At 54.0% G+C, this 25,730-nt stretch overlaps 1 protein-coding gene and 1 pseudogene across 2 annotated transcripts; one reads left to right on the forward strand and one right to left on the reverse strand.

The window, feature by feature from the left end:
* Positions 1–2,081: 2,081 nt before the first annotated feature.
* Positions 2,082–16,329, forward strand: MFNG (MFNG O-fucosylpeptide 3-beta-N-acetylglucosaminyltransferase). 2 transcript variants are annotated; one of them, XM_060113057.1, is made up of 8 exons: positions 2,082–2,336; positions 6,349–6,397; positions 6,807–6,909; positions 7,333–7,486; positions 10,564–10,649; positions 12,482–12,647; positions 14,400–14,485; positions 16,152–16,329. In XM_060113057.1, exons 1-8 carry the CDS (start codon positions 2,082–2,084, stop codon positions 16,216–16,218), a joined length of 966 nt encoding a protein of 321 aa, XP_059969040.1. In that variant the 3' UTR covers positions 16,219–16,329. The 2 variants fall into 2 exon arrangements, with proteins under 2 accessions (XP_059969040.1, XP_059969041.1); XM_060113058.1 differs by lacking the exon at positions 6,349–6,397 and having other exon boundaries at positions 2,082–2,343.
* A 4,548-nt stretch (positions 16,330–20,877) lies between these two features.
* LOC132499659 (small nucleolar RNA SNORA11) lies at positions 20,878–20,970 on the reverse strand (annotated as a pseudogene).
* Positions 20,971–25,730: the final 4,760 nt, after the last annotated feature.

The following is a 25,730-nucleotide window of genomic DNA, read 5'->3' on the forward strand; positions in this document are numbered from 1 at the left end:
CATCTCCGCAAAGCCTGCCTGATTCTCCCAGCCCTTGGGAATTCTCCTGGGCCATGCCATGCTCTGCTTTGTGGCACGATGGTGGGTCTCTGTGGGTGGCTCTGGGCTCCCTGGCCATGGAGACTGGGTCATGCTCATTTGGGTAAACAAATCTCCCCACTTCCTTGCTGTATGCCTGGCCTAGTGCTTGGTCTATGGACATATGAGTCTGGGTGAAGATGCAGGAGCCCAGTAGCTGGTCCCATCTTAGGTGCCCTTTCCATGGGGGTGGAGAAGCCCACCAATCCTTTAATCTTCACCAAGTCTTATTTTTGTCCCCATCTGACAAATGAAAGTGAAGTTCAGAGAGGTGAAGTAACTTGCCCAGAGTCACACAGCTAGGGAGTGCCCCAATCAGGATTTGAACCCTGGTTTGTGTGGCATGAAGCACGGGATCATCCCTTGGTGATGCCATCCTGAGAAGACAGACTGTGAAGGGGCCTGGCACGGGGCTGGCCCATAGAACGGTGACTCAAAAGGGTTGCTTTTCCTTTCCTCTCCCTTTATGGGGCTAATGAAATTCACCAGCCATCTGGTACTTTCTTGTGTTTAATTAACAAATATTGATTGAGCTCCTACCATGTGCCAGGCACTGTTCTAGGCACTGGGGATTCAGTGAATAAACAGAAATCCCTGCCCTGATATTCTCATGAGGAAGACAGACAATAAAATATACAGGATGTTGGAAGATGAAAAGTGCTATGGAGAAAACAGCAGAAAAAGGGGCCTGGGGGTGCTGCGAAGGACGGAGGAGAAGGGATTCCAATTTAAATAAAGTGGTCTGGGAAGGCTTCACATAGAAGACATTTTTGTGTAAACTTGAAAGAGTCACCTCTTTCAAGTGAGGTGTATGGATCTCTAGGGAGAGACCCAGGCAGGAACAACATGTGCAAAGGTCCTGAGGTGGGTGTGTCCCTGAACTGGCCAGAAGCCCACTGGGTCTGGAGTGAGGAAGCAAGGGGAAGATGGTAGGAGATGGGGTTGGAGGTAACAGGGCCCCCCTTACGCAGGGCCTGTAGGCTGGTGTCTGATCTTTGACTTTTGTTCTGAGGGAGGTGGGAGCCATCAGTGTTCTAGCGGAGGGAGGACAAGATATGAGTGATCTTGTACAAAACAAGATGGAGGTGGTAGCTGCAGAAGGTCCTCTGTCCACTGGCCTGGCTGGGAGAGAGGCAGAAATAAAGACTGCTGAGCAAGATGGGCTGCAGTGGGCCACAGCAGGACAGGCACCCTCAGGGGCCTCTGGTGGGCCAGACGAGGGCCAGCGACCTGGCTTCTACCTGGCTCTGTGGCTGAGCTGCTGGATCATCTTAGATCATTCTGAGCCTTATGTGCCCAGCTATGAACTGGAAATAATTCTAACACTGTTGTGAAGACCAGAGGAACTGAGCTAAATACTGTGGGAGCCCCAGAGGCTGGGAGGCTTCCTGGAGGAAGGAACCCTTGAGCTGAACCTTGAAGTCCAAATAGAATTAAGCCTGGTGGAAGGAACGTGGGTGAGGATGGTGGGGGCTGGGGAAAAGCATCCAGGGCGAGGAACAGTGTGAGCAAAAGCTGGGAGGCTGGACACCAGAAGATACTGGGTATTGAATGAGCTTAGCTGGGGGTCTCTGGGGAGTGGGAAGGCTGGAGGGCCCCTCCCTTCCACCTGGCATGGAGGGGCTGTTGTTGCCCCCACCCCCACTGCAGCAGCGCGCAAGGGCCGGGCTGTCCCTTCAGCCGGTGACACTTTTTCAGCCACCTCTGGGCTCCTCTGGGCCGGCCCCGCCCCTGGGCTGCCCTGGAGGCAGGGGCGGGGCCAGGCGCCCCAGAGCCGGCAGTGGGAGGGAGGGCCCGGGAGCAGGTGGAGGGCTGGCGGCAGCGGCAGCGGGGGCTGCCATGGCTCGGCCTCCGGGTCCAGAGCACCGACTCCCACCTCTCCCCTCCTGGCCTGCCCCCCATGCCTGGCAGACCTTTGCCTTTGCCGGGGCTCCCGCCTGACCAGCCTCCCCTCCCCGTCTGGTTGGGATTTGGGGGCTGAGCCGTCTGGGGTCCCAGGGCCAATGCAGTGCCGGCTCCTCCGGGGCCTGGCTGGAGTCCTCCTCACCCTTCTGTGCGTGGGGCTCCTCTCCCTCCGGTATCACTCAAGCCCATCCCCGCAGGGCGTGCCGGAGGCCCCCGGGCTGAGCCCGCCGAGCTCTCAGCCCCCGGAGCTGCAGATGCACGATGTCTTCATCGCAGTCAAGACAACCCGGGCCTTCCACCGCTCCCGCCTGGAGCTGCTGCTCGACACGTGGGTCTCCAGGACCAGGGAACAGGTGACAAGCGGGTGACTGCGGGCCTCAGGAGTGGCCTCTGGTCTGAGGGACTCACAGAGGACTTTCTACCGAGCTGGGGTCCCTGGCAGCCTCGAGGGAGAAGCTGCTCACCCACCTGCCCCACCTGGGTTGTCTTCTCGCTCCTTTCTGGGAGGATCGGGGGCTCCTGCGGCCCTGACTGTGTCCCTTGCTGGCCCCGGAGCCAGGTGCTTCTCAGGCCCACTGCTTCATTTCTTTTGGGGCCAGGCTGGGCCCCTACCCCAGGCTCCTGGGTCCCTTCTGGTGGGTGGTCCCTCTATTCCCTGGTTGTCCTGGCACAGGTTTCGTTCCTGCCCACCCTGGCCCAGCCTGGCATCGGGGGCAATGGGGGGTGTTGGGCAGCTGGGACAGAGGCCCCCGAGAGGTCCTGACTCTGACGTGCGCCCAGGCCAGGCCGCCCCCTGTCCAGGCCCTGGGTGCTGTCCTTCTGCCCTGGCTGTGAGCGTGGAGCACAGGGACTGAGCCGCTGAGGAGGGGACAGTCTGGGGGGGACCTGTTTGGGGACAGCGGCGGGGCGGCAGCCATTCAGAATTCCTGACAGCCCCTGCCCCCACGCCTCTGCTGCCCAGGGTGTGCCCAGGGCGGTGGCACCGCACCTCCTGTGCTCCATTTCCTGTGGGGCACTTCCCGAGCGAGGGAGGTGGGGTGTGTGCTGTGATGGTGGTGGCTGAGGTAGTGGTGGGCAAGAGGTCAGGGCAGAGGTCTGCCTGGCCTGTGGGATTGTGTGTGTGTGTGTGTGTGTGTGTGTGTGTGTGTTTGTGTGTGTGTACACCCGCATGGAGCCAGTGTCAGTGTTAGATGTGCCGTGACCAGAGGCGTGTGTGTCACAGGGCTGCGTGGCTTCTGTCATTCTGGGGAGGTGGCTCTCACACGCTGAATCCCTTCTGGCTCTTCCCCTCCTCACATCCAGTGCCTTCCTCAAGCAAAGACAGTGATTCGGGGGTGCTGGGAGTCATCCCTGGGGGAGGTGGAGAGGCAGATTCTCTCTCTCTCACACACACACACACACACACACACACACACACACACACACACACACACACACACACACACACACACACACTGTCCCCACTTTGGCTCAGTGGAAGTGACGAGCCTTCGGAGGGGGTTGGGGGCTCCTGGAGACCAAGGAGGGGGGAAGTGGTGCCTGGAAGAGGCCAGGGCCCCCTGGGGAGGGGGCACCCCTGCCCTGATTTCCTAGCACCCTGGATTAACCCTTTCCTTGCTGTACCCCCAGCACCCCAGGCTCTTCCCTGGGGCTCTGCACAGCTTCTCATCTTGGGATCTCGATTCTGGTTCCACTTGCGGAAGCCGCCAAGCCTGGCCCTCCCTGCAGACCTTCCTGTTTATGGTGCTGTGTCTGTGTGTACCCGGGAGCACAGCCTCACGTGGTCAGAGGCCCTTTCCTGTTTCGTCTTGATCACTATGGTGGTGCGCTTGCTCCGGATGAGGAAACTGAGGCCAGAGAGGAGGAAGTGCTTGCCCCAAAGGCCTAATGGGGCAGAGCCCAGTAGGACCCGGCTGCCATCTCCCGCTGGGGCCCCTCCTTCTCTACTGAGACCCGGGATCCCAGAGCCGCCTAGTCACTTGGACCTCCAGCCTGGGTGTCTGGGCCTGGCAGGACCAGGCCGGCAGAGGAGAGGCAAGCAGCCCCCCTCTGTGCCCTGAGCTCAATCCCAGATGCTAACCAGGCAGCCAGAGGGAGTACCTGCCAGCTGCTCAGCATCTAAGTGACAGCATTTCGGGTGCATCACTCTATAGAACCCTCACAGTAACCTGAGTGGTAGGTATTGATATTCTCAGTTTACAGGTGAGGAAACTGAGCAAGGTTAAGCAGAGGTAGGAGATGAATTCACTCATTTGGACACTCACCCTCCCCCCACCCCTGCCCCTAGCACAAGGGGCGGAGTCTAGAAATCTTGTCCTTTAAGGCAGAGTTGAAAAAAGGAAAGATACTCAGAGGAAGAGGAGAGGAGACAGAGAGACCCACAGTTGCCACTGCATCTGGGCCCCCTTTGGCTCATCTCTTCCTGTGACCTTGGCCAAGGCCTTCCACCGTTCAGCCTCAGCTTCCCCAGCCACACAGGGCAGGAGGGTCTCGGAGCCTCTTTCAGCTCTGCTATCAGCAGTGGTCCTGAGCTGGTTAACTCCAGGGCTGGGCACCCGCCCCAGCTGGTTAAGGCAGCCGGGTGGCAGGTGGGCCTTTGTGGCAGCGAGCTGGGCTCGTGTGGGGCCTTTGTCCCAGGCAAAGGGGGTGGGCTTGGGGGAGGCACGTTTTGTGATTCAGGGGGGGTCTTCCTCTTCCCCACAGTCCTCAAGGAGGGCGGGTGGGGGATGGGGGAGCAACAATGGCCCCACATCTCCCCTCCTCTGCAGCAGATGGCCCCCGGCCACCCCTCCCCTGACCCTAGCAGGCTGTCTGTCCCTTTGTTTTCCCGCGAGGTTTTAACCATTGTCAGAGTCCCTCCTTGAACAAATCAAAGGCAACCTTCAGCTCAGAGGAAGCTGCCTGCCGCTCTGTGCCAACCTCAGGATTCCCGCTCTGTGCCAACCTCAGGATTCCCAGGGACCGAAACACCAGCCTCATGCACCCTGCTCAGCCCCTGGGCCCTGCTGCGGGGACCCCTCCCTTCCGCCTCCCTCCACCGATTCATTCACAGGCATTCCCTGGCCCATTTGGCCCACGCTCCATACTTGAGAGAGTTCCGCTATCTGGGTGACTGTTTGGTGGCAAAAGTTTGCCAGGGAGCAGGGCAAGAAAGGTCTGACTTATTTTACAGGCTCCCCCGGGGGCTGTGTTGAAAACAGACTTGGGGTGGGGCAGGACAGAGCAGGGAGCAGGGAAAAGGTGACTGCAGCAAAACGGGCAGGAGGTGACGAGGGTGGGCTGGACCGAGGGCTGGCCGAGGAGGCTGGAGGGAGAGGGTGCACCCTGGGCAGTTGGAAAGTTGGGTGGACAAAATTTGTTGACAGACTGGATGTGGGTGTGAGAGAAAGAGAGGAGGCACGGTGACCCCAAGGTGTTGGGTTCCAGCAAGATGGGGAAGAGTGAGAGGAGCCCAGGTCTGGGGGTGCTTGGGTGCTCGGGGTTCTCGCCCTCAGTCTGAGGTGCCTGCTAGACCCCCAGGGAAAAGTCTGGCTGTAGTGGGAGTTGAGGGCGGGGAGAGGTCCAGGCTAGGTTCAAATCCTAGCTCTCCTCCTGCCAACCGCACCGCCTTGCTCCATCACTTAGCTTCCGTTTTGCCATCTGCGAAGGGGACAGATCGTAACACCTGTCTGGAGGTTTAGTGAGGTCATGGGGGACCAGGTGTATGAATGCTGTTGGTGGGTCACCTCTCCTATCTGAGAGATGTGTAAGGGCCCCGACACTTGCACAGGGAGTTTGCATGGCTGTGAAAGTCATGACCATCTCCCTAAGTAGTTTGGTGTCCTAGTGTGTGGGTCTGTCTACTGAACAAGTGTTTAGGGTTCTGTATATATGGAGGGGCCAAGTGGGACTGTGATGTGTGTGTGTGATGTGTGTGTATGATGTGTGTGTGATGTGATGTGTGTGATGTGATGTGTGTGTGTGATGTGTGTGTATGTATGATGTGTGTGTGTGATGTGATTGTGTGTGTGTGTGTGTGTGTGTGTGTGGTTGATGAAGGTGTGATTCTGCTAAGGGTGTGTGACTCTGGTAGGGACCCTGTGGGTGCTGGTCTGTAAGGGGGCTGAGTGTGAGACTGATGGGCTGGTGTATACCGCGAAGTTGTACAAAAGCTGGGTTGTGTGTGTTGTATGGGGGGGGTTGGGTAGCTGAGAAAGTCATGTTGTCCTAAAGGAGCGTGTGACTGTGAGAGGGGTGTGTGTCCATCACTGAAGGAGGACAGAGGTCTGCCATGTGTGTGTCCACCTGGACTTGGCTGTGGTGGGCTGTGGGCTGCCCGGGGCTCTCCTTGGCTAACCCCAGTCCTGATTCCTTTCTCCTTCCTAGACGTTCATCTTCACCGACAGCTTGGATGAAGGCCTCCAGGAGAGACTGGGTAACTCTGGGTGGGTTGGGGGCCCCTCGGCTGTTGCCAGGGAAAGCTGGGGTGGCTATCCCCTGGCCTGGGGTTCCCCAGGAAACGGGCTGCCCACCCTTGTCACATGGGGATTCCCCTTTTGCCCAGGAGGGGAGCAGCCTTCTTCCCTGGAAACGGGTATGGGTGTGGGGAGGGACTGTGCTAGACAAGACCCTGGACACCTGGGTCCCAGCCCAGCCTACTGTCCATTAGCTCCAGGGTCCTGGGCAGGTCAGCCCTCCCTGACCTCAGCTTCCCCATATGTAAAATGGGACTGGATGCACTGCTCCAGGCTTTCTGAGGCCCCGCCTTCCTCTGCATTCTCACACTGTGTAGGGCTGTTGGGAGGAGCTGGGCAGGGGCCCCTGACCTGTCCTCCCTTCTTCAGGGTCCCACCTCGTGGTCACTAACTGCTCTGCGGAGCACAGCCACCCTGCCCTGTCCTGCAAGATGGCTGCTGAGTTTGATGCCTTCTTGGCCAGTGGACTGAGGTGAGTTCACCTTGGTCTTTGGGGGCAGGCGTGACCTTTGCCTCAGGCCAGTTCCTAAATGAGGTGTCTTGTCAAAAAAGTAAGGTTGTCCGGGCCCTGTGAATTTAATCACATGTAAGGCCTGCTGGGGTCTGTCTCTGGACAGACAGATGGGATTCAAATTCTGCTATTCACTGGCTGTGTGACCTTGGGCAAGTGTCTTAACCTTCCTGAGTCTTGGTTCCCACCTGTGAAGTGGGCACAACTTCCTCATGAGCTTACACCAGACGCTGCCTGGCACAGAACACACCAGTGCCTTCAGTGTTAGCCTCCCCCACCCCATAAGTCTGTTGACTGATTATGAGGGCACAGGGCGGAGTCTGGCTGGCTGGCAGCCCTTGGGAACCCCCTCCAAGTTCACTGTCCCGCATTCCATCCCCACAGGTGGTTCTGTCATGTGGATGACGACAACTACCTGAACCCGAGGGCGCTGCTGAAGCTGCTAAAAACCTTCCCGTGGACCCGCGACGTCTACATCGGCCGGCCCAGCCTGAACCGGCCTATCCACGCTTCTGAGCCGCAGCCGAACAACCGCACGGTCGGTTCCCTCGCTGCTTCCTTTGTGCATTGGCGGGGCCATGCGGGGGCGGGGCTGTGGAGGGGTCCGGTGGGTTTTCTGGGTTTCAGATTTGGCTGCATCCGGGTGTGTCTGGGCTGGTGGCTTCGCCTGTGATCCTCAGTCTCCTCCCTTATGAAATGGGGAGATTGAGATAATGCAGGTAAGGCACAGAGACTGGCACTTAGTAGGGCCTTGGCCACGGAGGAGCAGTGGGTCGTCCTGGTCACACAGTGAGCATGGGGGTGGGTGAGATGAGGCTTCCTGACTCCACGGTGGGGCTCCTAGCCACCTGGCATCACCATGTAGTTGTACAGATTGTTAAAATGCTGAATCTGCTGGGCCGGGTAGTAAATTGTGGCTGCCGGGAGCCCCTGAACCCTCCCCTCCCCTCCTCTCCTCTAGACACCCCTCCTCTCTCCAGATTTCACTAACCAGCAACTGAGTTGACACCTGGCACAACAGGGTTCCTTCCCAGCACCAGCTTCAACTCCAGACCTGAATGGACAGGTTTAGGTCGCCAGATTTTGCCCCTAGGGCTCCCTTGGGCCCTGTGAAGAGTCAGGCCATGGGTCCCCCTCTCTAGACGTGGTGCCTGGAGCGGGAGCTGGGCCAGTTGTGGGGTTTTCTCCCTCCCAGGGTTCACCATCTGCTTCACTAGGGAAACCAAGAGCAGGGAACACAGAACCTTAATTATCTGCAGCTAATCAGCCTCTGAGCCCTAATTAAATCTTCCTGGGCCTTGGGGGAGCGTGTGTGAGCGAGCTGATGCCAGGTGAGCCGCGGGGTCCTCCAGACTCCCACACCCCCTCACCCCTGACCTAAGGGTTTGAGAGCTCCGCCCTGGAACCTGACTCCCAGGGTTCACACACCAGCCCTGCTACTTCCTGGCTTTGTGACCTTGAATGAAGTCACCTCACCTCTCTGTGCCTCGGTTTCCTTATCTGTAAAATCAGTGAAAATAGTCACTACCTCATAGAGCCGTTGTGAGCAAAAGAAGAATTAAATGCGGTCATCTATCCAAGGGCTTGGAACGGGATCTGCCACGTGGTGGACACTAGTGTTATCAATCAGCACCCGACTCAGCACAGCCTCATCTCTGAACTATGTTCTTCCTGTGCTGGTTCAGGACACACCCAGTCCTGGGCACACCCAGTCCCCAGCCTCACAACGTGCATGAATGCCCTCCTTGTCAGACACCCCACCAACGGGATCCCAGGACTCTGCTCCAAAGTGTCCTGGCCTGTTAAGACCCTGGCATCCCCCAGGGTGGGACAGCAAAGGGGGCAAGGGCTCGGGCTTGGAGTCAGTCCCAGCTCTGGGACCTCAGTCAAGTGACCTCAGTTCTGTGCACCTTGGTCACCTCACCTGCAGCACAGGGCTCTGCATAGTCAGTGCTCAGGGTTAGGCGCTTGCATGGTCGCTGCTAATGTTGCTACAGTTCTCTGGGAGTGGAAGCCCTGCCCTCATTAATTCATTAAACAAGCATTTATTGGGCGCCTCCTGTGTGTCAGGTCCTCAAGAAACCATTCATTCTGCCTGGTTGAGGCCTGACCTCTCTCTAAGAGGGCAGAGTTTCCAGAAGTAAGCTCGTAGAGGTCTTTAGGAAGAGGACACCTCTGGGCCAGGAGAACCATCGGATTTCAGAACTGGAGCCAATGTTGTACTCACAGGTGACAAATCTGAGGTACAGAGAGGGGCAGGAACTTTCTCAAGGTTACACAGCTGTGCAGTGGAGGAGGCGGGGGCCTCTCCACTTTTCAGCTCCCTGCCCACGGCTCTTCTCACTGCTGCATCATGGGAGGTGACCCAACCCAATGCAACACGCATCAATGAAGCACCAACTCTGTACTTGGGAGAAGGTAACTTTAGGGCACTTGTTTGACCAAGAGATGGTACAGCTGAAAAGGTTCAGTGTTTCTCAAAAGGCTTAAAGAAATTCATGGGTGAATTCACAGGTCCTCACAGAGGAGGTAGAAGAGGCCTTGGGCCATGGTGATGTTGGGTGAGGGCAGAAAGTGGTTTACACCCCAAAGGGGTGGTATTGGTTGCTGAGATTGAAATGCCAAGGGGTTTGCTGGCCTTGGGGCCCACAGGCCTGCCTGCCCTTCTCTCTTTCCTCCATGAGACCTCATTCTCTCCTTTTGCAGAAAAGCTTTCTTTTTTTTTAAAAAATTTATTAATTTATTTATTTATTGGCTGTGTTGGGTCTACGTTTCTGTGCGAGGGCTTTCTCTAGTTGCAGCGAGCGGGGGCCACTCTTCATCACGGTGCGTGGGCCTCTCACTATCGCGGCCTCTGTTGTTGCGGAGCACAGGCTCCAGACGCGCAGGCTTAGTAGTTGTGGCTCACCGGCCCAGTTGCTCCGCAGCATGTGGGATCTTCCCAGACCATGGCTCGAACCCGTATCCTCTGCATTGGCAGGCAGGTTCTCAACCACTGCGCCACCAGGGAAGCCCAGAAAAGCTTTCTTGGTCCCAGGAGTTGGGAGTGGTGAGGCCAGTGTACGTGGCCCGGTGTAAATGGCATCAGGATTATCTTTACTGGTGACCCTATAAAAGCATCTCTCCCTTACAGCATATGGAACTCAGGCGAGGACTCTGATTGGCTGGCTGAGTCATGTGCCTGTTGCTGAGCCAGTCATTGGGTCAAAGGTGTGGTCCTGTGATCCATCATTCCTGGGGCACCTGCCTGTATCTGTGACCTATGGGAGCAGGTGCTGTGTTGGGCAGTCCCTCCTGAACCACATGGGGATGTTTCTCTGAGGACAGGGATAAGGTGAACTGGGTGGACAAATATGATATGTGTCCTCTTTAACTGAAATCCAGCCAGATTGGGGTCTAACTGGTGTCCCCATCATTCTTAAATAGCTATGTGACTTTGGGTCTTGGTTTCCTTATCTATAAAATGGGCATAATAATGTCAGGCTGTACGAAGACTCTAGTGAGATGTGAAATAAAAAGTTTTAAGCCATGCTGGTTGGGGGTAAGGGGGAGCCTGGCTGTTGCCCCCACCCCAGGCTCACCCTACATTTTGGCCCTCCCCATCTCTCCCCGCAGAGGCTGGTACAGTTCTGGTTTGCCACCGGGGGCGCCGGCTTCTGCATCAACCGCAAACTGGCTTTGAAGATGGCCCCATGGGCCAGGTAAGCAGAGACCTAGAGACTGGTGGAAGAAGTGGGGGGTGCAGAGAGGGGGTGTTGGCTGGTGTGTGGGTGGGGCCTTTGCAGCAGGAAGGGCTTGAGAGCGAGCTCAGGAGAAACTACCTCTCATTCCCGCTGCATCACAGAGTTACACAGTTAGTGGTGAGCAAGCCACCTGTCACCATGCCCTTGGGGGTACACCGCCTAGTGCACTCTGCCACACACAAGCAAGCTGTGTAATTTCCAGGAGCCTCAGTGCCCCCATCTGTAAAATGGACCTGATAATACAATGGCCAGTGGTTGTTGTAAGGGTTAAATGAAAAAGTGTCTGGGCTGGCACCTGGCAGGAGCCCGGCAAACATTAGGTCCCGTTTTCAGCCCTCTTCTGACTTGTCACTGTCACAGGGGAGGCGAAGGCCAACTGGAGGGGCACTCAGAGGAGGGAGTAGGGCCTTCTGCTTGGGGAAAGGAGGGAAGGCTTCCTGGAAGAGGTGGAATTTGAGCTGGGATGGTCCTAGAGGGCTCAGACTGAGGGGGATCGTGGGAGTAGTGGAAGCCCTCAGTACCTGGTGGGGGTACTGATATTCTAGAGAGGACGTAGGAAAGGTCTAGCCTCTTGAGGTCTGCCGAGCAGGCTGTTGTTATTAACAGCCACATCAGTGTCGCTACCTTGAATTGAGGGTTGACTGTGAGCCAGGCCTGTGCTTTGCTAAGAGTATCACAGCCCCCAGGGAGGAAGGGGTGTTGGCCTTATTTCTACTTGGCTGAGGAAACTGAGGTGCTGAGAGGTTAAGCAAAGTAAATGGTTCAAGGTCACTCAGGTGCTGGGTTTGGCTCTAAGGTCTGCGTGCTTTGTCACTACACCAGCCTGCCGTGCCCTGCCCTGGACGGGAGAGGTCCTCCGGGGGCAGTTTGTGCCCTGGCTGGGAGCAGGAGTGCTGTCCTAGTATCTGTGGACAGCAGGCATGTACACACAACCAGGGGTCACCCCTGTGCCTGGGGTGCCCCCATCGAGGCTTCTGTCCACCTCTATGGTACATTTGTGTGAATTAGAAAAATGTACCCACTCTGGGCAGGTGCAGCCTGGGGAGGGGAGCAACGGCTGGGTTTCTGCACCCACTCGACCCCTCGGTCAGGCATCCCGCACAGCGGGACAAGCTGCCCCGCCTGGCACCCCCGTGGCGTTCGTGGGGTATGCAGTCAGGTGACGCCCTTGCCTGGAACACTGCTCCTTCCCTGCTCGGCACCTGGCTGACTCCAGCTCATCCTGTAAGACTCTGTTACTGCCACATCCTCTGGGAATCCACCTTGTCCTCCCTGTGTCCCCACACCTCGTGCTTCCCTCTGACTTAGTACCAGTCCTCTGAAATGACCTGCTCATCTATCTGTCTCTCTCCAGAATCTGGGCTGCTGTTGAGGGCAGGAAGCATTTCTTTCTCAACTCTTTGTCCTCAGCCTCTGTGTCATGGTGGCTGGCAGCAGGTAGATGCTCAAACTCAAGAATGAATGAATGAGTGAGTGAATGAATGAAAAGAAAGAGAGAGAAAGAAAGGATACATTTATAAAGGGCTGCATTTCACCTTTCCTCCACTTAATCCTCACAACAGCCTTGTGAGGGCAGGGCCATTATCATGCCCATTTTACAGAAGAGGAAACTGAGGCTCCCCGAGGCTTGTGACTTGCACAAGGCTACACAGTATGCAAGAGGCAGATGCTAGAGGCAAGCTCTGTTTTCCCAGCTGGCCCGGGCGGAGGCAGAGTCTTCAGGGAGGCAGGGAGGGCTCTAGGTGTCGAGGGCCTTAGGCCAGTGGCTGCAGCATGACTGTGTCCCTCAGTGGCCCCCGCTTCGTGGACACATCTGCCCTCATCCGGCTGCCTGACGACTGCACTGTGGGCTACATCGTCGAGTGCAAGCTGGGCGGCCACCTGCAGCCCAGCCCCCTCTTCCACTCCCACCTGGAGACCCTGCAGCTGCTGGGGGCTGCCCAGCTCCCAAAGCAGGTGAGCCAGCCTTGAGGCAGGTGGCACTGGGGAAGGTGTTTGTGGGGGCTTTTCCCTATTGATGGAGAAACTGAGGCTCAGGGTGATAAAGGATCCCCTTGAGGGCATGCAGTGACTCAGCTCTCTCCACCTCTAACCCTCAAGGGTCTGCATTTATGATGCTAAAATTATTTGATCTGGTTCCCAAATGCCAGCTGGAGGGACCTGCACACATGAGATGAAGCTCGTCTTGAGGTTCAGACCACCCAGCTCGCCACATGCTACCTCCTTCCCTCTCTCCTCTCTTCAACCTCCCATCCTCCCCACACCCTCTGAAGGGGCCAGTCCTTTTCAACTGCCTATCGGCAGCCCTCTCCTTCACCAAAGCTTACCCGTCTACTCATTGCTGCTTTTCCTTCTCACCCAGGTGTCACTGGGAAGGACCAGGTCTTCAGTAGGGACATCCAAGTGTAATGTCAGGCTGGGGGTGGGGGGGTAGGGACCCCTCCCACCACCTGGCAAGTAATGACTCTGCTGAGGTCCAACTGGCTCTGCCTTGCAGACACGCCCTCCAACTCATGGGTTTCCAGCCCCGTAGAGGGTCCTGGCTGGGAGGCCCCTGGGATCTTCTGCCTCATGGTGTGAGTCAGAGCCCTTTTGGCTGCAAGTGACAGAGAGGCAACAGACTAATTGAACAGAAAGGTCATTTATGGGCCCGCGTACCTGAGAAGCTGAGGGCTTGGCCTGACTTGCTAGATCTGGCAGGGTCTGGGTGCTCAGACTCTGTGTCCTCTCTCATGTGCCCTCCCGCACGTTGGCCTCATTCTCAGGCAGGCTCAACCCTCATGCTGGCAAGGGGGCAGCCCCTGGTTTCCACCCCACCCACGGGAAGAGAGCTCCTCCTTCCACCAGACCTCAGGACTGGTGCTCATTGGTCACATGGCCCACTTGCGTCACATGACCTGTCTCCTACCAGTGCCTAGAGTTAGAGTTGATTGGCCAGGCCTAGAACGGGGATGCAGATTGGTCCCATTAGGATCACAGCCAGGAAAGAGGGGCAGATTTTGGACAGCCAAAACCAGGGCACCTTAAAGGTGGGGTTTTCAGATCCCCCGCTGTGCCAGGCACCACACTGGGGGCCTTAACTTCTTTAACTCTCTACTTCCTCACAGCATTGACGTGGGGGTGAGTCCTAACATTATTCCCATTCTACAGATGGAGAAACTGAGGCCCAGAGAGTGGAACTAACTGTGGCACACAGCTAGTAGAGGACAGAGAGGGATTTGAACCCTGCTTGGGTGGCCCCTAAGCCCACAGTCTTTAACCACTGTGCTTGACTACCTCTTGACGGGTCTCATCATCCTGCATCCTCCTTTCTCGTGGACTGACCTTAGGCTCTGGGTCGAGATGGATTGCCCAGGCCCTAGAGTGGGTCTCAGGAAACCTCCGTTCAGGCATGCAACTTCCTGGAAAGGTGCTTTCCCCGCTTGAGCCTCAGTTTCCCAATCTGTAGATGAGGGAATCGTTCCAGCCTCCCTAGTAAACTGGACTGTTGGGGGCACAAATGGGATTATGGTCAAAGGGGAGCGGGGTGGGGCCCTCAGCGGAACACCCGTTACTGACGGTGGAATTTCAGGTGCAGAGGCAGGCTTTTTGTGCCCCTCAAAATGCCTTCTGTGCCTTCTCTGTTTCTGCCCAAATGCTGCCCCCTTGTGGGGTCGCCAGTGGGACGCCCTGCACCCTTCACTCTCTTCTCTGTGTCTCTCTGCGCAGGTCACCCTCAGCTACGGCGTCTTTGAGGGGAAACTCAATGTCATTAAGCTCCACGGCCCCTTCTCCCCTGAGGAGGACTCCTCCAGGTGGGTCTGGAGGCTGAAACTGTAGGATGGGAGGAGTGGGGCCTGCGTCCAGGCATCCAAAGATGGGGGAGCCGGGAGGGAGGCAAGTGAGAGAGGCCAGTGGCTGACAGCGCAGAGCTGGGAGTGGAGGGAGTGGATTTCAGTCTCCGCTCTGTCACTGGCTTGCTGTGTGACCTTGGGCAGGTGCCTTGCCCTCTCTGGACCTTAGTCGCCCCATTTGTAACACAGGAGGCTGAGCGATGTGGATCTGAAGGGCTCTCCCAGTCCTGATCCTCTGGGAGACTGTGAAAGACTGAGCTCTCTTCACTGTGCAAAGGTGAAGCTCTAATGGAGGAGCTCCAGGCACTCATGGGGAAATGAAAAGAAAATCTTTCTTAGGCTCTTTGTTTCTTTGATGATACTTTTCGATGGACAGAGGGTTGGAATGGGGGCTAGAATGCCACTTAGGCACCTTCCAGTTCTGTCCCCAAAGACTCCCTGGGGGGATTAGGGCTGCTCAGCCCAGCCCCCTCCGTCCCACCCCCCAGCCCCGATTTCTGTAGGGCAGCTCAGAGCACAGCCTGTGACATACTGTGGCAGGGGAGCAAGACCTACTTAATGAAGTAAAAGAAGCCAGTGTGACTGGAATGTGGGAGGAGAGAGGGGAGTGGTGTCAGATTCAGCTGCGGAGGTGGCAGGGAACACCCTCCCCCATGCCCCCGAAGGCCTTGTAGTCTCTGTCTGGACTTTGGATTTACCTGTAGGGTAATCCTTAGGGGAACCAGCACTCCTGCCCCTGAAATTCTGCAGAGCTGTCTGGCTGGGGGCAGAGGACTCACAGCTATCCCAAGGCTGCCAGGACCCGGGCTGTGTTGGACAAGTTGGACATTACAAGGAGACAGAGTTTGGCTCAATTTCTAAGAGGAAAGGAGCTGTCTTCTAATAGAGTGAGCTTCCCATCAGTGGAGGTGTGCAAGCTATGGCTATACTGCCAAGACGTTTAAGAATTGGTGTTAAATTCTCTCAAAGCCTGAGGATTAAGAATCTAAAGGTTGCTACCTAATGGCTCTGGAGCCAACTGGGGACTCAGATATGTGCGGTCAGAGGGTGTGGCCTCAGCTGAGGCCTCTTCATGGTTTCTCTGGCTTTTGAAGTCTTTATAAACCAGTGGTTCTCAACCAGGGACCATTTTGCAACTCCCCCCCCACGCCCCACACTAAGGGACAATTGGCAGCGTGTGGGGGCTTTTTTTTTTTTTTTGCGGTACACGGACCTCTCACTGTTGTGGCCTCTCCCGTTGCGGAGCACAGGCTCCGGACGCGCAGGCTCAGTGGCCATGGCTCACGGGCCCAGCCGCTCCGTGGCATGTGGGATCTTCCCGGACCAGGGCACGAACCCGTGTCCCCTGCATTGGCAGGCGGACTCTCAACCACTGCGCCACCAGGGAAGCCGTGGGGGCATTTTTGATTGTTAAGACTCAGAGGATGCTTGCTGGCATCTAGTGGGTGGAGTCCAGGGATGCTGCTAAATATCCTACAATGCACGGGACAGCCCCACAACAGAATTATCTGGCCCCCAATGTTCATCATGCTGAGGTGGAAAAACCGCGCTCCAGAGCATCTCTGTGACGCGCTCCCCAGGAACCCGTGGGAGTGACCCGTCTTGTCCATTTCTGGTCTCTCCACAGGTTCCGCTCCCTCCATTGTCTCCTCTACCCGGATACTCCCTGGTGCCCGCAGCTGGTGGCCCGATGAACCCTGAACCTCCGGGCAAAGGTTGAGCTGAAGCCGTTGGTTGTCCTTAGCCTCCCAGGTGGCCTTGAGGGCCCGTGGCAGTTCCTGTGTGGGCAGCAGTCCCTGGCAGGGCCTCTGTGGTGGGCAGGCCCAGGATTGGATGGTGGCTGGCGGTAAAGGCATCCCAAACCCCTGGGAGGTGGGCTGGACAGCCCAGGACCAGGTGCACCATGTGAGGGCCAGAGAGGCCTCAGGGGCTGGACTTCCATGGGCCTTAGGTGGCTGAACTGAACAAGGGTAGGGGCCCTTGAGCTGCTCAGGTTCAGGAGTCCTAACTCTTCAGAGAATTATATGGGTCCCTTGGTGTGGTCAGAGCCCCCACCTCTGGTCCCTCAGTCACTCTCCCGGGGTCAAGTGCTGGGCCACCCATTCCTGGCTTCCTCGGCTGGATCCCCAACCACCGAGGAGACGCAGGTAGAGGAAGGGCAGAATCCAGGGTCTGCGGCTGATACTGTTATTGCTGACCAGTCTCCAGTCCCTGCTCCCCACCCGATTTTGTTTGGAGCATCAGCATGTCCAGACCCAGATGATGAATCAGAATGGGTCCTAGCCAATCATGATGAACCTTTTGCTCACTTTCCCAGCTTCCCTTTCTGTTAGGAGCTACTATATGACCCAGCTCTGGCCAGAGCCAGAGCTCTGTCTGTTAGTGCAAATTAAGCAAAGCCAATAGAGAGGCTTCTGGGGAAGGTTTTGCAGCCCCAGACCCCATCTGCCTGCTGTGAATGTGGGTGTGATGTCTGGGTCTAGGGCAGCCACCTTGCAACCATGAAGGAAAGGCCAAGACAATCATCCACAGCTGTCCCTTCCAACATCTGGTTGTGTAAGAATATTAAACCCTTATTTGTTTAAGCCTCTCTTGGTTCAGTTTTCTGTTACGTGCAGCCAAAGTCGTTCCTGACCGGGGCAGGGTCTTTGATCTGTCCGTCGCAGTGGTGTTGATTTGGGTCCCTCGGCTAGACAGCCCTGCCCTACCCTTGCTGGCTGTGTGACCTTGAGGAATCCACTTGGTCTCTCTGGCCTGTTTGCTCATTTTATATATGAGAAAAGGAATACCTACCTCGCGGGTTGTAGGTGAAATGATGCAGAGTTTGTAAAGGGCACAGCATGGAGAAAGGAATGGCTCAGTGAACAGTGATGGTAAGTAGTGTGTGCTGTGTCATTGCATGCCAGGGCACATAAGAGTGCGCATGTGCCGTACACCCTTCTACGCTCATCTGTGCCTAAGGACATACGTGGGGTGTATGGATGTGTTTGTGCCTGTGTCACACCTGTGTGTGTGTGATGTGCATGCGTGTGAATATCTGTGTTCTATGAGGTGCTGGTTTGTTGGGGACGATTCTTCCTTTTATCTGTCTTCAGGGCCTGGGTTGCCGTGGCCAGAGAATCAAGGAAGACTGAATGGAGCTAAGGGATTCAGCCTCTGGTATCAGATAAAAGGGCACTTTGACAGCCCGGGTAGGAGCTGAGTAAAGGTAAATGCCCTTAGAATTTCATGTCCCAAAGAAGTTGCATGATTGAATGAAAGTGATCATGGTGAAATTTCAGGCCTGATGGTACCTGTGGGAGGGCTAGGAAGGGAAGTTGTCTGTTCCCCGCCAGCATCATGCTCAGAGATGTTGGGGAATTGGCGTCACAGTGGGGCTCAGGGCTGAGGGGAGGAGGGAGGGAGGACAAAGGGGCTCTGACCCAGGCAGCCGGAACTGGGGGCTCCTTTGGAGCACGTCCTCCAGCCCTCGAAGGACCTTGTCCCTGCCGCAACTCTGTCTGGGCTGATGGAACCGCCGAGCACTGGAGCCTTAGCACCTCTTTTCCAAGGAGGAGCCTGACCCAGAGGGAGGCCGCTCTGTGCGTGTTAGGTGCAGGGCTTCCTTTCTTTCTGGGTTGACCTAATGCTGGGTTTGTGGGATGCGAGCCGAGTGGGGCGGCCCCTGGGCCCACAGCCCAGTGGGGATGGGATAGTGTGTTGTACTGCCGCTGTCCTCTCCACCCTGTACGTGGAAGGCTGCTGGCTGGACCGCTTTTAGAAGCAGCAGCAGATTTGCAGGTTGCTCCCAGATTCTGAGGGTCGGGTGGAGGGAATAGGACTCGGGCCATCTGCTGCCTCCATTGTCCCAGAATAGCTGCTGTAGGGCGGGGAGCAGAGTCAGCAAGGATCAGAATTGGGATGGAGGAAGGAGGGAGGCGGAGTTTAACCCTCTGTGGGTCCGTATGGGAGGGTGTGAAGCTGCCTGTAGGCTCTGCTAAGGTGACCTGTGTGGGCCCCACAGGCAGGGACTGGGAGCAAGGTTGGACCACCTTGTCTCGGCTTTGCTGTGCACCCTGGGCAAGTAGTATTCCCATTTTACAGGTTAGGAAACTGAGGCACAGGGAGAAGGCCCTTGGTCCAGGTCAAGGGCTTCCAGGTGCCAGGACCAAGGTTTGAGACTCTACAGTGGTCATCACAGCGTGGGATGACCCTGCAGGGTCAGAGGGCCTCCTCAGGCCGGGGCTCTCTCCTCCTTTCCCCCTCTTCCTCTATGCCCTTGGGCAGGTGACTTCACTACTATTCACTGGCCTCACCTGTGAAATAGGCACAATGACCTCTACATAGTGTGCAGGGGCGGTTTTGAGATGCTGCACAGAAAACTCCTGTGGCGGGTAGTTACTCAATAACCACTATCTCCCTGCCCTCCCCAAGCTCAGTGTTCTCGGCTGTAAAAGGGGGTGGAAGGGGCGCTGGCCTGGCCATCACCTCCACTCCGCCATCTGGTCTGGGTCATGGTCAGTCTCTCCTGTGTCACCATAGCAGCCTCCTCGCTGGCCTCCCCTCAGGCCCCCTCACCCTTGCCCACTGGTGCTGAGCACACTCGCCTCCTCATTACTGCTGATGGGTGTGCAGCTTCTCTGCCTGCCCCGGCTCTCTCTCTCCCTGGAATGCATGACTGGATCGCTCTTGTCAAGCTCCAATGTCCTCTCCTAGGGAGGCTCTCCTTGATCACCCACCACAAAGTGGCTGCCTGACCACCGTCACCTTGCTCTGGGGTAGCTCTTTACATGGCTCTAGACGTCTCTTGTTGGTGTACCTGCTCGCTCATGTATTTGTTGTTCGCCCCCATCTGACTGTTGGCTCTGTGATCCCAGGGATTGTGGTGGTTTTTCTCACTCCTGCTCACTGCCTGGTGCATAGTAGATGCTGAACAAATATTTGTGGGATGAGTTGAAAAATGAGTGAATGAGTTTCTCAGAGCTATTCCAGCTTTGTCAGTTTTAAGATTTTACGAAAGGTGCTAAAACCCCTTGGGGACCAGGTGATGGGGAGGCTTTTTTTTTTTTTTTTGCGGTACGCAGGCCTCTCACTGTTGTGGCCTCTCCCGTTGTGGAGCACAGGCTCAGCGGCCATGGCTCATAGGCCCAGCCACTCCGCGGCACGTGGGATCTTCCCGGACCGGGGCACGAACCCGTGTCCCCTGCATCGGCAGGCGGACTCTCAACCACTGAGCCACCAGGGAAGCCCGATGGGGAAGCTTTATAATGCAAGGATCAGGCTGGTAACATTGATCATTTTTAGTATCACACACAAAAGGAATATCTGACCTTACCTGCTCCTGATATGGTGCCCTAGGAAGGACACAACTTCACCCAGGAAGTCTGCTTGCCAAAATAACTGACTCTACACAGATCAACCCTCTGGGTCTAAATCAGTTTCCAGGAAATGGGTGGGGGGTGGGGTGGGCAGTGGAACATGTAAAATGACACCAGCAGGGCTCAATTCACCAAATCAACAATGAGGACAATTCTACAGGACAAAGAGCCTGGTTTCTTCAACAAGTAAAATGACATAAAAAAGGGAAGGAGGAAGGAATGTTAGAGATTAAAACAGATTTAAGAGTCATAGCAACAAAATGCAGTGCATGGACCTTGTTTAGATCCTGGTTCATAAAAATGGACCCTAAAAAGACATTTTTTTTAGATGAATTTGTTCTTTTATTTGCCAGTATAACTACAGTAGCCTGCAAACTTTTTTAATCTAAAAAGTACATTTTACATCACAATCCAACAAACACACACATATATAATATGTATACAAATATAAAAGTGAAACAAAAGTTTTGCCAAAAATGTCTACCCTCAGTGTTAATTCTTTTTAAGACTTTTTTTTTTTTTTTAACCAAGACTGCACTGCACTGATACATCATAATCACCAAAGTTCCTAGTTCATCTTAGGGTTCACTTTATGAAGTGAATAGTGTTGCACGTTCTATGGGTTTGGACAAAAGTATGATGACATAAAATCATTATAATGTCATATAAAGTATTTTCACCGCTCATAAAAACTTCTGTCTTCTGTGTATTCATCTCCCCTCTCCCCTCAAACTCCTGGAAACCATTGATCTTTTTATTGTCTCCATTGTTTTGCCTTTTCCAGAATGGCATATAGTTGGAATCTGTTTTTCGTTTTTCTTTGAAGAGAGGGGTTCAAAGCCTATATGCCTATAAGACCACTCATGGCCCACCCACGTGTGGACAGGACAGGCTCTAGGTGGCAAACTCCCCCACTAAATACTGTCGCTTTCCTTCCAGTACTGAGCCCTGTCCCACTGGTCCTGCCCAGCAGCCACGTGGAGGTACAGGGGGGATATGTGTTGGGTATTTGTTCATAGGAAGGCCACAAGGTTTGTGTCCCTTGTCACAATGAACCCAGATTCCTGTCGGGTGTTAAAAAGACATTTTTGATAAAAATGAGGAAATTTGAATGTGGACTTTGCATTAGATGGTATTAAGAAATTGTTAATTTTATTAGGTGTGATAATGAGGTTACTTTTTCAGAAATGTTCTAATATGTGAGAGATACATTCTGAATATATTCTGAAATGATATATTGTCTGGAATTTTCTTTAAAGAGATGCTTGGGGGAAGGAATTAAATAAGGATGTTAAAATGGGGACGGTTGTTGAAATGGGGTGATGGGCACATGGGGGTTCATTATTCCTATTCCCTTTCTTTTGGTGTGTGTTTGAAATTTTCCATAAAAAAAGTAAAATTAAATAAATAAGAGGGCCTGTGGATATTCCATTTTGCTAGCTATGGCCCTCCCCCTTTGCTTTTCTTTCCCCTTCCTCTCTCCCCTGTCCCCTCCTCCATGCCCCACATTCAGGGCCAGGGAACATCTGTTCTCATCAGACACTGCTGTCCTGAGTCTACTTCCTGTTCTTCGCAAACACCCAGGGAAAGGAGAGGCAGGCCTTGACCAGAAGCTGGCCCCTGCCTGATTTGCATTTTGCCTGTTTCCTGGTTTCCTTGGGACCCATCCTGACTTCTTTTGGTTCTGAGCACTTGTCCCAACTGCATCGTAACCCAGCAGCACTTTCCCTGGGCACAGTCACTGGGCAGATTCCTCTGCCCACTTATCACTCCCCCTAGTCATCCATCCAATAAGAATTTACTGTTTGCCTCCTCTGGTGGGGGCATGGGGAGGTCCCGGTGTTAGAGGCTACACAGGGGAGTCAAGTGTAAGCCCTGCCCTCAAAAGGGAACTCGAATCCCAGTTGGGACAATATTGAAAACATGGTGTATCATGTAATCGATGGTGAAATGTGACCACGGGACAGAAGAAGGGGGGACTAAATTCTAGGGGGTGTAAGGGGCAGCAGGAATCAGGGAGATCTGGGTCTTGAGGCATGAGGAGGTGAGAAGGAACAGAATGCATCACATATGGCCTTGAAGATAGGTCTAGGGAGACCCTACGGAAAGATAAATGTTAGTTATGGTTGTGATTACTGTTTTCACGTGCCTACTTATCTCACCTTGCAGGACTAAGATGAAGTATGTACCTGGCACCGTGTCCACATAAAACAGAGCCAGTTCTCTCCCTCCTTCCCTCCCTACATCTCCTCCTGAATGACTTTGTAAATTCCCCCCGGAATGGAGACCCTGCTCGATGCAGCTCTGTGCCTTATAGTATCTGGCACAGCGCTGGGCACATAGCAGGCACTTCATGAAGACCAATGACTATTTAGGGGGGTGAGTCAACCTCAGGCTAGTACCAACCTGGCTGTATTAGAATCACAGGTGCTTGGTAAAAACAGATTCCAAGGCCCCATCTTAGATCCTCAGAATGCAAATCTCCAAAGAAGGGGCCAGGGAATCTGCATTTTTACCTGGTTTCCCAAGAGGATCTAAGTGGCTGCTGGGTTAGAGAACAAGGATTTGAGGTGCGTTCAGCACCATGGACAGAACCTCACACTGCTGCCTTTATCTACTCTCCTTCCTGGGACTAGATGGGGCGAGGGCATTCTGTGTACGTATGTGGTGGGAATTAATGGTCTAACCCTGATGGGGGCCGTGAGACATCTGTGGCCTTGGCCCTCAAGTGACACAGCCCTTGTCTTTGCTTCAGGAGCACGTTTCGGGGTGGACACTGGTCCTGCTGTGGGAGACAGCTCTTGACTGCACAGGGAAAGGCAGGATAATAAATATTCCCTCTATTTCTTTTGTAAGTTGTAAGCAACCCTCATACTGTGCAAGCAGCAAAGCATGAAGCCTGAGCCAGTGTGAACAAATTAATCCCCCAACCGTGGTTTGAGCACCTACTGTGTTCAAGGGCTGTGCTGGTAGCCAGGGGCCAGAGGGATGAGTGAGATACAGCTGCCACCCCAAGGAACCAGCAGCTTGTCAAATATGGTTCATTGACTGTTAGAAAGCAGAGCGGCCTCGAAGATAACCAGACCCGGAGTCAGTGAGTATGCTTACTGGAGAGGCTGCCAGGGGAGTGGAGAGAACAGACACGTGGCAGAAGAGGCTTCCTGGATTTGAGACCTGGCCCTGGCACCGACTAGCTGTGTGGCCTTGTGCCTGCTGTTTAGCTTTCAGAGCCTCAGTTTCCTAATCTGAGAAATGGGAGTGACTACGTCCTTCCATCTCCCAGGACATTTATAAGGAACATGCCTACTCAGCCCGGTTCCAGCGGTGCAGCCCCAGCACCATTCATTCACTCATAGACTCCACATTTATGCCAGGCATGGTGACAGTCACTGTGAACAAGGGGCATGAGAACTGGCACACAGGGGGAGTAAACTGGGGGGTAGGGCAATACCCCTGGCCTCCAGTGAGACTACATTTCCAGCCTCCCTTGCAGTGAGAGGGTGGCCATGTGACTGAGTTCTGGCTGATGGATGTGCCCCACTTGCAGGCCTGGCCCATAAAATCTGCCCCCCACGAGATGATCTCTCTCTGTCCTCATCACTGGCTGGATGGGGAGGACTTTGAGTTATAGGAGCCTGGAGATGGGAGGAGCCCAGGTCCCAGAATCTCTTCGTGGAAGTCTGTCCATCAGACAGATGCACTGAAGTGTTAGAAGAACCAGAAACAAACTGGTGTTGAGTTGAGCCCTTGGGTTTTGGGATGTTTGTTACAGCACTTAGCCTACCCTGACTAATAATACAGGGAGATACAGCAAACAGGTAAACAAATAAGCAGGAGTTCTAGAAACTGATGGAGTGAGGAGAGCCACACACAGGAAGGAGACAGTGGGGGAATGTTTGGAGGATACATTATGGATTTATTTTTAAGTTCTTCTAAGCTTAAAAGATAAAGCTTTAGCCCCTCAATGGTCCAGGTCTGAAATTCTCTAGCTTTGGCTATATAACTTCCTTCTCAAGCCTCCTGAAACCCCATCCTGTGTGATATATGTCACTCATAACTCCACCTTCTGGATTTTATTTCAAGGACCTGCTGACCAAGTTTTGTCTTTAATCTGGCCCTGCTGGGTCAGAAACCTGTCCTTTCATGCTACGTAGCTCCAGTGACCTTCCTCTCTCCCGTAACCTGGCCTTCTGGGAAAACAGTCTCCAGATGGACCTGTGTTCCTATCTCTCCAGCCCACTGAGCCTCCCCCCACCCCAGCTTCGTTCACTATTTGGGAGAGAGTATATTTGCACCTTTAATGACTTTACAGAGGCAGGATACAGACCATGAGAGTGAAAACATCCGATTTACCAGTTGGTTTGCAAGAGATATTTATGGAGTCCAAACCTGTTTTATTTGTATCTGATTATTTTAAAATTAAATTGAAATAAATTCTAATACATAAGTAATATGTTTACCATTCCATTTCCCATCGCTGCATAACAAACTACCCCAAAACTTGTGACTTAGAACAGTGACACCACTTATTTTGCTCATGAATCTGAGATTTGGGAAGGGTTTTGTGGGAAAGCTTGTCTCTGCTGCACTTGGTGTCAGCTGGGGCGGCTCTGGCTGGGGCTATGATGATCTGAAGGCTCTTCCACGTGTCTGACACCTGGTTGGGGAAGACTCAAATTGCTGCTCTCATTCTTTTTTTTTTTTTTTTTTTTTTTTTTTTTTGCTGTACGCGGGCCTCTCACTGCTGTGGCCTCTCCCGTTGCGGAGCACAGGCTGCGGACACACAGGCTCCGCGGCCATGGCTCGCGGGCCCAGCCGCTCCGCGGCATGTGGGATCTTCCGGGATCGGGGCACGAACCCGTGTCCCCTGCATCGGCAGGCGGACTCTCAACCACTGCGCCACCAGGGAAGCCCGCTGCTCTCATTCTATGAGGCCTCTCTGGTATGACATTGCAGGGTAGATGGACTTCTTGCATGCTGGCTCAGGGTCCCAGGTGTAAGCTGGGTTGCCCCCTATGACCCAGCTTAGGAAGTCCAGCAGCATCAACCAAGGCCAGCCCATATTCATAGAGAGGGGATTTAGACTCCCCACCTTGCCTTTAAGAAATTACATTATTAATTTTTAAAATTGTGTTAAAAGATAATACATATAAAACATAAAATTTTCCATTTTAACCATTTTAAGTGTACTTCAGTGGCATTAATTGTATTCGCAATGTTGTGCAATCACCACCAAAACTTCTTCGTAATGTTTCATCCATGTTGTAACATGTATCGGAACTCCATTCCTTTTCATGGCTGCATACTATTCCATTGTCTGTATATGTCACATTTTGTTTATCCATTCATCCATCCGTGGACACTTGAGTTGCTTCCATCTTTTGACTATTGTGAGTAATGCTGCTATGAACACTGCTGTACAAATATCTGTTTGCATTCCTGCTTTCAATTCTTTTGGGAATATACCCAGGAGTGCAATTGCTGGATCACATAGTAATTCTGTGTACATTTTTTTTGAGGAACTGACATACTGTTTTCCACAGCAGCTGCACCATTTTACATTCCCACCAGCAATGCACAAGTTTTCGAATTTTTCCACATCCTCACCAGCACTTGTTTTCTGTTTTTTAAAAAAATAATAGTCATCGTAATGCATGTGAAGTCTCCTCAATGGGTGGGAACCATCTCATTGTGGTTTTGATTTACATTTCCCTGATGGTTAGTGATTTTGAGCATCTTTTCATGTGCTTATTAGCCATTTGTATGTCTTCTTTGGAGAAATGTCTTTTCAAGTCCTTTGCCCAGTTTTAAATTGGGTTGTTTTCTGTTGTAGATGAGCCCTCATTCTT

This window comes from Mesoplodon densirostris, chromosome 11, assembly GCF_025265405.1.
Source record: "Mesoplodon densirostris isolate mMesDen1 chromosome 11, mMesDen1 primary haplotype, whole genome shotgun sequence".
NCBI lineage: Eukaryota > Metazoa > Chordata > Mammalia > Artiodactyla > Ziphiidae > Mesoplodon > Mesoplodon densirostris.

What these genes read in the sequence shown, in the direction of transcription:
- MFNG (XM_060113057.1), top strand. Translation starts at nt 2,082, where the DNA reads ATGCAGTGCCGGCTCCTCCGGGGCCTGGCTGGAGTCCTCCTCACCCTT. An exon ending in TTCTTGGCCAGTGGACTGAG is followed by an intron (nt 6,910 to 7,332) that starts GTGAGTTCACCT and finishes CCATCCCCACAG; the next exon opens with GTGGTTCTGTCATGTGGATG. An exon ending in CCTGAGGAGGACTCCTCCAG is followed by an intron (nt 14,486 to 16,151) that starts GTGGGTCTGGAG and finishes GTCTCTCCACAG; the next exon opens with GTTCCGCTCCCTCCATTGTC.